The 14,981-nt window shown below is 43.4% G+C and overlaps 1 protein-coding gene across 3 annotated transcripts in view; it reads left to right on the forward strand.

The window, feature by feature from the left end:
* CERS3 (ceramide synthase 3) overlaps window positions 1-14,981 on the forward strand; it is a 42,650-nt gene that overhangs the window by 8,785 nt on the left and 18,884 nt on the right. For all 3 annotated transcript variants that reach the window (XM_026791241.2, XM_074549181.1, XM_026791242.2), the window contains 5 exons: window positions 6,053-6,235; window positions 7,664-7,781; window positions 9,704-9,822; window positions 13,273-13,330; window positions 14,193-14,243. In XM_026791241.2, coding sequence (XP_026647042.1) covers window positions 6,053-6,235; window positions 7,664-7,781; window positions 9,704-9,822; window positions 13,273-13,330; window positions 14,193-14,243 — 529 coding nt within the window. The remainder of the gene's footprint in view (window positions 1-6,052; window positions 6,236-7,663; window positions 7,782-9,703; window positions 9,823-13,272; window positions 13,331-14,192; window positions 14,244-14,981) is intronic.

Raw genomic sequence — 14,981 nt, forward strand, 5'->3', positions numbered from 1 at the left:
TGCAATAACATTGAGATTTTATACTTTGCCACTAAGTATTCCAACCTATGAGAACTGCCTTCCTAGTGAAGGAAAAAAGAAAAAAGACAGTACAGGTTACAGTAGTAGCTTTCCTTTCTACTTCTTGTACCATTATCCTGTTAAGTGCCTGTAAGAGCACTTCTTTCTGAACTGGGAGGAAATTCTTAACAGGAATAAATGTTAACTAAGGATATTGGTGTGATTATGTAAGAGAAAAAACCACTTGATTTTGAGTAGTTTGTAAAACCTGCTTCTAAATTTTTATGTAAAATGCTAAGGAAAGAAACTCCTGTAAGAAATTCAGTTAACAGAGGTTTGGGGTTTTTTTTTGTAAAACTTCTTTTGAAGCTCTGAGGAAGCCTGTGCTATAAATAACACACCTAAACTGGCTGCCAGAGAGGTATTTCATAGTAACGTCACAACATTCAGATGGAAGAACCCCAATCACACTATTGCAATGTATCTCTGTTTTTCGCTACCTTCCTAGCTCAGCCCTTCAGCTGGCTGCCACTGCTGATGGAGAGGCTGTGCTGTGGCTGAAAATGTCCCTTGCATTTGTTAGGACATGAAAAGGATGGCAAAGTGGCTGAAATAATGAAAGAGCAGTTTGGTTCTGGCTCCTCCTCCGGGTGTCTCGGTGGGTGGGGAATGTCTGGGCTGGATGATATCCCGGCTCAGGAGGGATCCCAGGGGGAGCCGGGGAGCGCAGGAACGGGGATGAGCAGCAGCCTTGGCTCAGCCCCGGAGATCGCAGATGGCCGAGCGGGAGCCCCTGGCGCACACCATGGCTGAAGGCTCTCTGGCAAACAGAGTTCTGCAGGGTGCAAAGGCACCAGTCCTGTCCCTTCCCTGCCTTCCAAGGGCCAATTTAAAACCTTGAGTCATTCACTGAGGGTGGAAAAGCCAGGAGCCTCTCCACCCTCAGGTCTCCTCTCTATCCTGCTGCCTCCACGTGCTCTGTGCTCCCACTGCTTGTCCTGACCGCTGTGTCCCCTGTGCTGCTCAATTCTTCCCTGCCCTTAACTCTCACCTGAAATCAGTGACACGACTCTGGTAAAATCTCCATTATGTAGCTTAGCATTTTAAGTGAGACTTTATATTTCAAACAAAGCTTTGGTAAGCTGCAAAAAAAAATCTTTTTTGCGTCTTTCCCCAGTAGTAAAAATTTGAAGTCTCATTATTTGAAAGATTTTTCTTTACATTCAGATAAGTGTTACTAAGTTCTCAAAGCAACATGTGTTGTTCCTTTAGGATTGTTCAAACTTTTTGTGAATTAATCATCTATCAAGAACCTCTAGCTTGGATAGGGTTAGGGTTTTTTCCAACAACTACTTTTTATCTCAAAATTGTTGCAATTACTTGAGTTATTTCACAGCTCTTTATTCCACTCTGTTCATCTTATGGATTTCTAAAGCTTAAAAGTGGATATAGTTTGCACTGTAACTGTACAGTGAGAGAATTGTATTTCACTTTCCTCAGCAGCCTGCCTTCACCTAAAACCATCTTAGCTGCTCAAAAATTATTTACCTTTAAGTAGACAGGGAGCATGGTGACTTTCACCCAGAAAATGAATTATTTCAAAGAAGTCAGGTTCACTTTTTTGTGGTTTTGTTTTCCTAGCAGAGAACAGGGAAAAATAAAAACTCACTTGCCACCTTAATTGAGATTTATTCAAAGTGCTATTTTTGCCTGCTCAATATAGTACCCAAGTTACAAGGCAATGTGAAAGAACAGTAAAAAGTAAAACGCTGCAATTGCCCTGTAATGAGGCACTTAAAGTGTTTACAGTTGAGATTTGTACAAGCCAGGGAGTAAATATGAAGTTAAAGGTCTCACAGCAATCTTAATTCAGCTGTTTGAATTCAGTATTTTGGGGTTTCATTGTAAGAAACTGAGTCCAGCAGCTTTATTCTGTGCTGCCCCTGCTGCTGTGTGGGCTGGGAGAGGTGTCAGCCAGCCCAGCCTCGGGCTGTGCAGAATCCAGCTGGAATCCTGTTTTCCCACTGGCACAAACCAGGTGAGACAGGATGCAAAGAGGTGCCAGCATCAATCCAACATCCTGCCTTCAGTCCCTTGCTCCACAAAGCACAGGTCAGTGTGCAGGACCCAGCTCTGTTCAGCTGTTTCGTGCTGGTAGATGCACTTGGATTCTTCACACATTGTCAAAAAGAAACACCCAGTCTGTTTGTGGTAGAACACAGATCTGCAGCTGAAACCTGTGTGTAAACTCCTGAAAATACTGAAGAGTCTTAAGCAAAACCAAAGCCTGTGATATGGTGGATCTGATCTTTATTTGCTCTTTTAAACCACTTTTATTTCATGTTGAGGATGAACAGCTTTGCTATCTGTTTTGATATCTGAGGCTTGATGTTTCCCAACAGTCACTGCACCAGCTTTGCCAGCTCCGCCAAATTGAGGGGAATAGGAGAATTATGTTCTTCTTGCTGATTTCAGTCCTTCCCTGTTACCTCTGGAGCCTCACTGAGGACACTAAGGGGATGCTTAGGAGAATTAAGGTCGCATTCACTTGCATGTTTGTGTTGTTGATCCACTGGGTTTTGCAATTTATTCAGTAAATAAGGATAGGAAATCCTCCTAATACATCCTGCAAACCTGGGTATCTCCTTCTCTTAGTCCTGGCTTTGGAAACACAGTTTTCAAGCAAGAGTTTTTGAACAGACAATACAATCAAAGCTTTGGCTCAGTTTTTTTTTATTAATTCCTCAGACTGCAGCAGCCAGAAATTCCACTTCAAAGCAGCTCCTGAATTTGTTTTGCAAAATGCAGCCGCACAGCTTTTGTCAACCCCAGATTTGCCCTTTTTCTTTTTTTTTTCTTTGCTTAATATCATTAAAAATATGAGGGCTTTTTTTATTGAATATATCCAGGATCCAAGAGACAGCACTTTGAAAGAAACTTCACATTAGTACTTGCCAACTGTGTGGGCTTTCCTTTAATTATAAAGGATGCAGCTCCTGAAGTAATCATTCCTGATTTTCCTGTTTTGCACTAGCCCATTAAAACTAGATTAAGCTACAGAGGTGATCCTTCCATAACAGGGAGATTATTTGATTTCTTTACTGGGAGTATTTAATCCCTGCAATGCAGAGGAACTTGAGTGTTTTAAAATATCTTTATTTTTGACTGACTTTTTGCCCCTTCCAGAGCAAGGATTCCAGTTTTTTTCAGGGGAAGTGCTCCTGGCAGTGCTGCTCTATGGACAGGGATCTGGTGAAGGCAGAGGTTTTTCACCCTAGGCTGGGCAGAATGAGTCACTCACTGCTGCATTTCTCACTGCTGCTTGCTGGGTGCTGCCACAGGCTGTGAGGAGAAGCTCTGAGCTCAGCACTCAGCAATAGGAGGTTTAGGCTGAGTAGGATTTTAAGTTTTTAGTTAGAGCTGGTCCCAAATCAGGCCGAGCTTTACCTTTGCATCTGCTGCCCGTTCTTTGAAAGCAGCATTGGCAGGGGAGAGATCTCGTGACAGTTTGTGCAAGTAAAAAACCAAAAAACTTCTGAAATCCAGCTTCTCCAGCCTGCTCCCAGCACTGGGGCTGGTGGCCACAGCTGTCCCCTGCCATGCTCAGGTCAGTGTTTGTAAGGAATTCCTCACCTCCCAGGGGCTCCAGGAACCTGATGATGAGAGCTGAAGGGAGGCAGGAAAGCAGCCCAAGTATTTCACTGCTGCTGTTAGGAAGATGGAAACCTTCATGGTTTCCCAGGGAATGGCCTGATTTGCTGCAGTGAAAACATCCAGTTTAAGGGTAATGAAACTTAAGAGCAGGCTGCGGACAGATTTGGAATCTCATCATTGGTTTTGTCAGAATCACATGGGCAGTGTTCCTCAGGGATGGTCTAACCCCCAGGGGCCAGTCCTGGTCCAAATACAGGGATTACAGAAGAGTTCCAGAAAACCCACCTTTTGATAAATCTGTTTAGTGATTGGGAGGAAAGATTTCCCCTGAAATAAGTGAACTCTGGATCAGACCTCAAATCCCAGAATTCCCTTATACTTTAAGATTAGGCATGTACTTATAAGCTTAGTTTAATAGTGCTATATTAACTAGTTTAAGAGGTAATCATATGGTGAGGCATCCATGTGTGGAAGAAAACCATCAATTAGAGAGATCCCAGGAATCCTATAAGAAAATATTCACTACTGGGCATTTCTAAGGTTTCAGTGTTTTGGGTGCATGCTCAGCCCCAGCCCATCTCACCACAAGGCAACTGTGAGTGCTCCTTCCACTGGGCCATAACAGACTGGCCTCTTTTAATTACACTCTGGGATAGCTTGCAGTGCACAGTCTAGCTAAAAAATATAGATATATTAGGAAGCAGAAGTGTGTAACAAGGCTTTCCCTTGGTCTTCTACTGTCTGCAAGCCTTTCTGTCTGACCCAAAATGTCATGTTTCAAAGCCCTGCTTCATTAGGGTGGCGCCTGCAAGCTGCTGTTTAGGGTCTGTTAGCAGCCCCAGCATAAATCCCCACTTCCAGGAGTTTATAATTCAGCAGTAAAACATTGCTCTAGGCTGCAACTTGGCATATAAAGTCTCTCAGGAACAATTGTGATTTCTCCTTCCTTTATTTTTGCATTTACTTATACACACACACAATTCAGTCAGGAGGTTTTTACTGTCCCCTTCCTGCATTTAAAAAGATTAAATGACTGGGTTATTAATAGTTCAATTCTGACTACTGTGCTGGACCAGTCCATGGATCTGCAGTTTGCCAGCTCTGTTTGATGGGTGCAGGTCTCTGTTCCACAAACCTGCTCCAAGCTTAGTGCAAACAGCCCAATGTGGACCAGCAATGATTGTTTGGCTGTTAATTAACATGGGCTCCAGTGTTAATTAAAGCTGTGTCCAGGTCTGGGATGCTCTGGGCATGGTGTCCTGAGCTTGCTGCAGGCACAACTAAAACCCTGTGTTCCCTGGAAGAACATGGAAAGGGCTGAAACCCTGAGACCATGCCTGACCTTGGCATGGTTTGATCTCAACTTGAGATATTGCTGGGAGATCTTCTGATGAGATAAAGATTTGGCTGAAATCATCCTCCCAGCTCAACTGTTTCCTCATCAAGGCTATGTTTCAATGATATTAGTTATTTTCCTCAGGTTTTTCCTGGTTTACAGAAACTTGTAGCATGGTAAAAGTAATTCAAGTTTACTATTCCTAGAAATCATGGAAAAATTGTGTTTCAGCCTTATGGAAAATACTGTTGTAACTTCGATTTTTCTGCAACATTAGGATATTTTTATAGAATATATAACATGTTTGTACTGTAAAATCCTTACAAATAAATAAGAGAGAACAGCAATTTCTAAATATATAATGTAGACTGCAAAAGTTAAAAAGGAGGCTTTTTCAGGAATGAAATACTTTAACCAAGAGATTTTTTTTTTCCTTCCAGACTTATTTTAGACATTTGTTCCTGATCTAGGTTTTGGTCACAGTTAAATCATATAATTTCCCACAATTCCCAGAAAAAGCTTGCTATGCACAAGCCTCCCACTTGTTCTGTGCTCAGGTGTTTACAAATTCAGGATATATTTCCATTAGCATATTAGACAGCAGTAATTCATCAGTGCAATGCCCTCATTATTATGGAATTGAGGCACTCCCTGGACCCTCTCATCTCTTTTCCACTCTTCCTCCCACTTATATTTAATTTATAAAGGCAGCCCCAGGAGGATCAGTTCTCATTAGTATGAATATGATAGATAATACATGAGTGGTGCAGGAGGTTTGACCAGGTGCTAAGCAGGGCAGTGTGAGTGACTGGAAGGAGGCAGCAGGAACTTTCAAAGGCCCTGTATTGCTTTATAGCAGGTCAAAATTTGGCTTTATTCTTTTATCTTCTGCTGGGTTATAATCCCACCTCTTTGCTCTAAACCAAGAGGGTTTTAATTTCCTGTATGATTTTTTTTTCCCCCCTGAGAACACTGACTTTACACAGGCTCAATATGTTTTTTTCCATGCATTTTCTCTTTAATGCATGAGGAATAAATGAAATTCTCTCTTCATTTACTCAGCATGGCATACATCCTAAAGACACTCAACAGCTGGTTCTGGTGGGAAAATATCTGGATGCCCATCAACTGCACATGGGCAGATTTTGTGGACCGTGAGGGACTCGTGTTTCCCAAACCCCACCAGCTGTACGCCACAATCCCGTACGCTTTCGTGCTGCTCATCATCCGCTTCTTCAGTGAGAGGTAAGAAACTGAAATGCAATTCATCCTCATTAACGCTGAAAATGAGGTATCTGTAGATCAATGTCATGTTTTATAAAGGAGGACTAGTTGGTGGTTTACTGGGAAGATCTAGTACAGATAACACAGCAAGTGAAAAATGGGAAAATATTTTCATTATTAGGTATGTGTGGCCATGTTCCAATCCAGAAGAGAAATATTTCTATCTAGCTTTTCTAGAACAGCATTTGGGTACTTCTGATGATCTTCTTTCCATTCTAAACCATGTGGGCTTCCTTTTTCTCTTTCAGTGGAAGGCCAGAGAGATTTGTCCTCTCAACCAAACCTCTCATTTTGTCCTGCACCAGAACATTCATGTGAGGTTGATAGACCCCAGGTGTCTCCCTTTGGCCAAGCTAAGCAGACTGGAGGGATCTCAAAGTTTCATGTGAACATTTTATGCAGATCTAGTAAAGCTGGTTGCTTTTTTTCCCCCTCTCTTTGGCACCAAAAAGTGAATTGCTTCTGCAGCTGCAATCTTGGGGGACAGGCAGATGTTGGCTCCACAGAAAAAAGCTACAATCGTATTGAGATTTGCCATGTTTTGACTTATTTATTTATACCTTTTTTGCTTTACTTTCTTTTCTTTTTCCTCTAAAAGATGTGATTAGTAGGCTTTTATAATTATTTCAGGACAGAATGAGGAAATTTGGAATGTCGTAAGTTGGACAGACTTAAACCAGAAGCAGATAAGATCATTCATGCTGGAAATGAAAAGTAATTTGGATCATATGTTCATAACCATTGCCAGTGTGTCTCACTGCAGTGCTGAGGGTAATTAGCCCACACATCTGGCTGCAGTGAGTCTGGGGAAAGCTGACCACTGCTCTGAGCAATGAGGAATCCATGGCTGATGGAGCAGGAGGGAGGGGCTGTCCCTGAACACCCTGCCCAAGCAGGGAGGTGAAACCTTTGGAGCACTTTGCAGTGATTTGGGGTGGAAAAGGGAGGGAAAGGGAATGGCTGTGTGCCACAGGCTGGATCCAGCATTGATCTGTGCTGGTGGCCCAGTGAAGAAGGTGCCAGGTGACTTTGCCACTGGAGGAACTTGCCCAGCATCAGACCCTGAGCTCACATGGGACAGCATCTGGTCTCCTTTCACTCAACCTCAACACTCCTCTGATGACCACGAAAGTCAGGATGTTTCCTTGAGTTTAACAGCATTTCATGGCCACAAACTGCATTCCTTGGGTCTTCTTTATTGTATAACAGCTGATAAATTGTGGTTCCCTCTTGGGATTAGCTAGGGGAGGTCCCTTTTTCTCAGTGCGCTGGCACGTTCTATGGCAGATTAAATTGCATCCGATTTGTTTTCTTTGTATCCTGGCATAAGAACAGCCAAGGTCTTGTAACTGTGTTGTTTCTAAAGCTTTTCCTGCTGTGTCTTTTCAGATATGTTGCTATACCTTTAGCAAAAGCCTTGGGTATAAAGAATGTAAGACGTGTGAAGCCGCAGCCTAATCCTGTGCTAGAGAGTTATTTCCGGGAGTGCTCAAGACAACCATCCCAAGTAAGGATTCTCATTCTTCCAAACTCATTTTACTTTTGGAAAATCCCACTCTTACTGTTTCAATCAGCTTTTAGCAATGACCTCATGGGATGAGTTCCAACTGATTGACAGATGACTTAATTTATTTGGGTTTTTGTTGCTGTTCTGCTGACAAGGGTGTATGGCATCCGAAACAGAAAATACGTTTAAGATGTTTAATTTTCTGGCACGCTGTTCTAGGTTAGATTGTTAATAATATTTCCAGTGAAGATTAGTGTTCCATCTTTAACTCATTCTGCCTGGAGAAAGCTTCAGCTGATGTCTGTTGTTGGAAAGCAGGATTGTATTTACTGCAGGAATGCTGGCACGGAAGCCTTTTGATCCGTTATGTTACTGCATACTTAATCCTGGCTTATGTGAGAAAGAAAAGCAATCCTTCTATTACCCTGCTGTTTGTTTTTAAAATTGAACAAGGAAAAAAGACTAGCCAATGCTTGTCACCTCCAAAAATGAGGCCATTGATTTTTTTATGGGAGGCAGGTACTTTGCTGTGAGTGCTGCCTCAGGAAGTTCCCTTACCTGACTACAGTTCCCGAACAATTGCAGTTTTCCTACACTGGTTTTGAAAAGAAATATTTGCTTTCTAGTAATGAGGGATTTTGATAATTATTGATAGTGGAACTTGGCATTCTATCCCTAACTCTGCTATTCTTTTATTGTCTCTTTTGCCTGATAACATCAGGAATAAATGCACGGGTGTTCACACACGAGCCCCTCTCTCTCTGGGCAAGTATCCCAATCTCAGTTTCATTCCTTCCTTCTGCTTGAGTACAGCTGGACATTTGATTTCTGGAAGGCAGCACAGCATTTTTAGACTCCTCAGAGCATGGGAAAGATTCAAGCTGCCTCCTTCAGGTGTCCAGCCTGGGGAGCAGTGTGCCTGGGAAAGGCTGGCAGGCAGCTGAGGGCACGTGGGCTCTGCTCTCTGGAGACAGAGTCGCTATTCCTGCGTGGCAGGTGGAGAGCTGGGAGCCAGAGGGTGGGCTGGACATGGTGGCTGTTTGCACTCCAGCCCTCCCTGGCAGCTCAGGTGCCTTTTCTCACATTCCAGAGGTTTCCCTGAGGGTAGGAGACTCCCTGGACTGGCCTCACCTCGGTGGATGCAGCTGCTGCCACCCACTATTGCATACTTCCCCAGGGATGAGCCAAACACTCTCCTTGCTCCTGAGGCAGCCCTGGGAGGTCAAACCACACTTCTGCACTTGGGGATGGAGGAGAGGGAGGAAGGCCACAGGCTGCTGCATGTGGGGCACTGAGCTCCCCAAAGTGCAGGAGCATCACTGCCTTGTGCTGGGCACGTGCTGGCCTGGCCACCGTGGGAGCTCAGGGGATGCAGAGGCCCCAGTGTGGCACCCCCATGGCCACGTGCAGTTCTAGGCCCTGCTGCACCCCCAGTTTAGTTCTGGTGCTGGAGTGGGGCACTCTGCACCTTGCTCAGGAGGATAGATTGACTTTGGATTTGAGAACAGAGCTCAGGTCACTTTGATTCCAGGCCACTTCTCATCTGTGGGACTCATAGATAAACAAATTTTAATATTTATGATTAGGTAAGATATTAGGTGCTGTGTCCACATCTTTCCAATCATGGCACTTCCCCCTCCAGCCTAAGCTCTCATCTAACAGTAAAAGTTCTGTCTCTGAAGCTCTCAGGAGTGACCAGAAAGACAATAGCAGAGTTTGTGAATCTGTTCATTTCGTGCCTGCATTATTTACATGAATAAAAATCCAGGGTTTCTGTGGGCATTACTCAAAAATACCCTCTATGCATATTTAATATTGGTAATATTTTTAAATTAAGACCTTGCAACAGTGGGAAGCTCCTCTGTGAACTACAAAATAAATGAAAATGACATCTCCTGTTAACACTGTTCCATTTCTTGCAGTCAGAGATCAAAGGCCTTGCCAAGAAGTGCAACTGCACCGTCCACTTGGTGGAGAAATGGTTCAGGAGACGGCGAAACCTGGAGATCCCAACCGTGCTCCGGAAGTTCCAGGAGGCTTTGTAAGGAAAGACAATGCCTTTGGTTATTACTGCTGTCCTCTTCTGGAAGAAAATGATTGAGGTCCCCCCTTTCCAGAAGGCTGGGTCTGCCTGATGGGGGTTTGGGTTTCTGAATGCACAAAGTTGAAATTATTTAGTAGCAGTTCTCCAAATGATGGTTAAATGTTTAGGTGAACTGTTTCTCCTGGGGAAAAAAAAAACCAACCTTAAAATATTTTATAGTTTTTTTCCTTGTGGAATAATGGATTTGTAGGCTCCTGATACAACATGTAAGATGAAAACAGGCAGAGAATAGGAAAATATTTTCCTGTCTGCCAGTAATCATAGGGGAACAACAATGCTTACCCTGGGGTAAGTTTGTACCCATGCTGTCATTTTGGGATGCTGTCATGTGTACCAAAGTCAGTTCCAGAGCAGGAATTGTGGCATCCAGACTGAAGGACAGGTGCCACAGCTTGATCATGGGATACTGTGTGAAACAGGAACTCAGAGTCCCTGCTGAGAGTGGGCCAGTGAGCAGCTTTGAGTGACAGTAATGAATATGTAAGAAGTTTCAAAACCTCCTGCATATGATTTTTCACTTATGTGTGAGAACTTCCTCATACCTAAACACTTTAAGTGTGATCTAAAATCTCACACAAATTGCAAATCCCCAAATGGGCACAGCTCATCCCTTTTGGGTACTGACATGAGCTGTACCAGTGTAAAGCACTTTCAAGTGCTCTGTGTATTTGGTTTTGCATTAGCCTAATTACATTTGCAAAACTTCACCTGATTATAATATTGAACCTCTGTAACTGTAGATCAGCTTAAGGCATGAGGGTTAAAAGTACAGCACAGAGCTTAAAGTTGAGTACTTTATCAAGATTATTTCCAGTGTTAATCAATGTGATGATGATTTAGTGGTGTCCTCAGTCAGACATAAATCCAGATGATAGACAGAGGTGTGTCTCTTTGAAGTCTGAGCTGAGGAAACTCTCCTGCCATGGTTTATGTCTGCTGTTGTTTTAGGGATCAGATAGTTTGGTTTCAGAAGTGACAATAAGATTTCCTGCTCTTGCTAAAAGACCTGCCTGCCATGTGTGCCAGTCTCTAGTAACACACAGCTAAAGACTGAAATTCCAACTTGCTTGGCAGCCTGAGTGAGAATGAAGCAAACAGGTTTCTCTTGTGCAATTTTGTGAACCTTGCTCCGCTCTTTGTCAGTGAATTTAATTGAATATAATTCTCTAGGCAAAAAAAAAAATGAGGAACAGAGTTATTCCACTCTAATAGTCAGTGTTATGAGCGTTATGAAATTTTTTGAAAGCCTGCAATCTCCAGGATCTTTTTTCTGAATCACAAGGAAAATCTGATGAGCCAGATCTAAACCATACTTATGCTATTAGTGCTCCCAGTTAAGCAACCCTGGGGTTTGGAAAGCCCTTTGCATGAAACTTCACTGCCTTGTAAGATTTACCAGCCTTTAACTTCCCCTACCAAGTTCTTTTTTGTTACATTCACTTCAAGAGAAAAGATTCCTGAAGTTATACCAGAAAATCCTCTTGCACAGCTCTTGTTCAGTGCTCTCTCTGGTGGCCAGGATCAGAGTTTAAAAGGCACTTGAGTAAAATTTGGCGAATTTGGATGAGTTTTGCTTCAGGTTTTATTCACCAAATTCTTAAAGAAGCTGGGCTCAGTGCAAAATGAGGCAGTGCTCTGGCAGCCTTGCACGCAGAATGAGTTCATCTGAAGTGCTGTTTATGGCCAAATGCATTCAATATATAAAATATATAATAGGGCTGGGGACTAATGACACAGTCTTGGAGGTGCTCTGTGCTTTGAATCCTATTCAGAAAACCCCACTTGCACTTTACAACCAACACAGAATCAATTCTGCCATATCCACTGGCCACTCACACCTTGTTTGGAATGGGAGGCACGAGGGCACAAGCAGCTGCTGTGTAAGGTCTGTCCCATGCCAGTGTTGTGTTTTCCAGCACCTCTTGGTTAACTCTGAGCCAGGTATTCCTTGTGGGCTCCACTCTGCAATTTCCACCATGTACCTCTGTGCTTCTCCTGTTCATGCAGTGCTTGTGTAGTGTTATTTTCAAATCATCTGAGGGAAGATAAAGTTGAGAAGAAAAACAGTTGTTTATCACATGTGTATCAAGTGGCAATTTTATAATTATTTTCCTGACTTCTTTCTCAGGTGTGAGACAATTTATTTTGTCTCACCTCCGACATTCTGCATCCTCATTTTTGTTTGTTGTTTTTCTCATAAAAAACACTGTCTCAGCCTTTGAAAAATCTCATTCTTTCTCCTGGAATATCAGCCTCCAGGGGATGTGGGGCTCAGAAAGTAGGGGCTGCTTTTACCACTCAGGTTCTCCTCCTCTTCTCTCATTTGGCACTTCATTAAAGCTTGCCAAAGACCCCAATGCCATTTTCTACATCTCCCAATCCACTGGTACAGTGTTCTTGTGGTGCTTTCTCCTTTTTGAGTTGTCTGGGAGTTGCTTGCTTCTCTCCTCTGGAATACTCTGGTTCTGGAAGTTCTCAGCAGCTCTGGGGCCCTGTGCCTGTCCCTTGTCACAACCTTCCTTTGCTGTGAAGTCCTGCACTGTTTCCTACTGGACTTGCAGAGCTGCTCAGGGGAAAGGTCAGGCTTGGCCTGCCCAGGGGAAGAGTGGAAAGGAAGGAATTTTCCATCACCTGTCGAGGTGGGAGTGGGAATGCTTGGGCTGAGGCTGCAGCCACACCCAGTGCTGGGGACAGTGCCTCCCACACAGGCTCCAGAGTCATCAGCCCTCCGACAGCAGCCTGCTCTGACACCCCAGAGCAGCAGCACACTTCACTGAGATGCTCAACAGCTTTTTCCCTTTGCTGACTTAGCAAGCTGATGGTGCAAAGCTGGAAGGTTTATCTGCCTTGCTGGATATCCATTTAATCTACAAAAAGCTTAGATCAGGCTAAATTCTGGCACACCTAGTCAAAGATGAGGTTATAGTTAATTGAGACCTTGTAGCAAGATTTAAACTGACCCAGTAGATTCTAATAATTCATAAGGCTCCCCTGTTGTCAGCAATTGGTGTTTAGAGAGATGAAGTGAATGAACCCAGGAAAAGGTTTGTGTTCTCAAACATTAATTTTTAGGGGATTTGTTACGCTTTTTGTGGTCATTCTCTTGATCAGTTCAAGCCTGGCTGGAAAATTACTGCTGTCATGACAATTCAAATATCTGTATCGTCATAATGTAAAAGAATTTCCTTATTTAGCAGTGAATCAAACCTTAAATATTTAAGTGTTAATAATTCAAATACAGTTGTGTCTATCCTTAACATTGAGTGTGAGGCCACATTTATGTGAAGATTGTCTGTGATGTACAATGATCTGTAGTAACTGTGGCTCAGGACAATATCTTTACAAAATATAATGGTTTGTTCCTATTTTTTCATTTCAATTTTGCAGTTGGCGATTTTCATTCTATCTGACATCCTCCATTGTTGGATTTATATTTCTGTATGATGTAAGTTAACTTTTTGAAAGATTGATACTTTATTTAAACAAAATAATTTCTAGATTTTCTTGAATCGCATTGAAAGACTGTGAGTTCAATGGCTCTGTGGGATCAGATCTTTGCTGTATGTAATCTGGATGATGGGCTGCATTATGCACTGAGATTTAATTTTTAAGTTAAACTTTAGACCTTCTATGACAAAGGAATTTATGAGTAATCAGTATTTTTAAGGCAAGCTTGAAGAAGTCACGCAGATGGTTTTACAACATGCCTTGTTAACACCTACAAATGCATCACATGGCCATGTTTTCCTCCGAGGACACCATAAACTTTTTTTGGCAGCACTTTTGGTGGTCACAGCTATTTACTGAGGTGTTGCTGCTGAGTCAGAAGTTGGGAATAACAGAGATTGGTGTTTGTAGCTCGGTGAGCCCTGCCTGGGGTGTCATTAGTGCTTCCCCAGGCAGCGGAACAGATCCCGGCGTGTCTCTGCTCATCTGGCCCTTGTCCCCAAACACTGCTTCTCATCCTCATCCTCATCCCCTGCGCTGTGTGACTGGTAAACACAGCACATCTAATCACTGTGGCAACATATCTTGAGTAATTGCACTAATAAAACACACACCCACTGCTTTGGATGATGAAATTGTGAACTGGAACGTTTCAGGTGTCCTGAAGAGAAGCCAAAAAGCTGGGAACAATATAATAAATCTGAGCTGCAAGTTCCCTTTAGAAATTGGTGGAGAACAGTTATCAAGATTACAGCTTCTTAGCCTGCTCCACTTAGAGAGAGTTTAAGTAGTGAAGATTTTGAGTTAAGGTGATAATTGTTGCTGAGCTGAGCAGTGTCTGACTGAGGTGTCTTCCCCAGAAACCCTGGTTTTACGACATCTGGCAGACGTGGGTTGGTTATCCGTTTCAGGTGAGCTTTTTGGCACCGGGCCAGTGGCCTCCAGGCATTCCAGGTATTTCCCCATTGGAAGGGATAATTTACAGCGGCCTTTTCCCTCCACACGGGCACCACCCACAGAGGTGTGGCACCAAATCCTGTCCTTTTCGGGAAGTGCTGCCGACTGCTGCGGGACTTCCCTGGGATCTGCCTGTGCTGCAAGTTCCCCCTGCAGCCCCCACCCCGGGACACCAGTTACTCACTGGAGATGTTATCAGTGCTCCCAGACTGGGTGCAGAACCCCTGCCCTGCTCCAGGCCCCACCGTGCTTCAAGGCACTCTTATTGAAATAACTCTGCCCCATCCCACTGCCTTCTTATTCCTGTCCTAGGCAGGGGCCAGGAATAGAAATAATCCTGCCTCCAGCTGAGCTTTCCCTGCTCCTGCTACACACCTGGGAAATGTACTGACCCAAGGGAGCAACCAAGCTCTGCTCTCCCCTGGGCAGATCCATAGGATTTTAGCATAAATAATTGACATTTCAGTCGATTATGTTAATTGTTCACCAAAACCGAGGGGGTTTATTTGCAGTTGTTTGTAATTAAATGCAGAAGGATTCTGCATGTAGTTCTGTGACGGAAACATGGAGAAAAAACATGCTAAAATCCAGAGGTGGGGGAGGAACTGTGGGAATTGAGAGTTGGGGCTGAGCAAAGGTTAACGTACTTGGCTCTCAGAACATCCTTCTTAATGAAGCCCAGGACAGGAATT

Source organism: Zonotrichia albicollis, chromosome 11, assembly GCF_047830755.1.
Source record: "Zonotrichia albicollis isolate bZonAlb1 chromosome 11, bZonAlb1.hap1, whole genome shotgun sequence".
Lineage (NCBI taxonomy): Eukaryota > Metazoa > Chordata > Aves > Passeriformes > Passerellidae > Zonotrichia > Zonotrichia albicollis.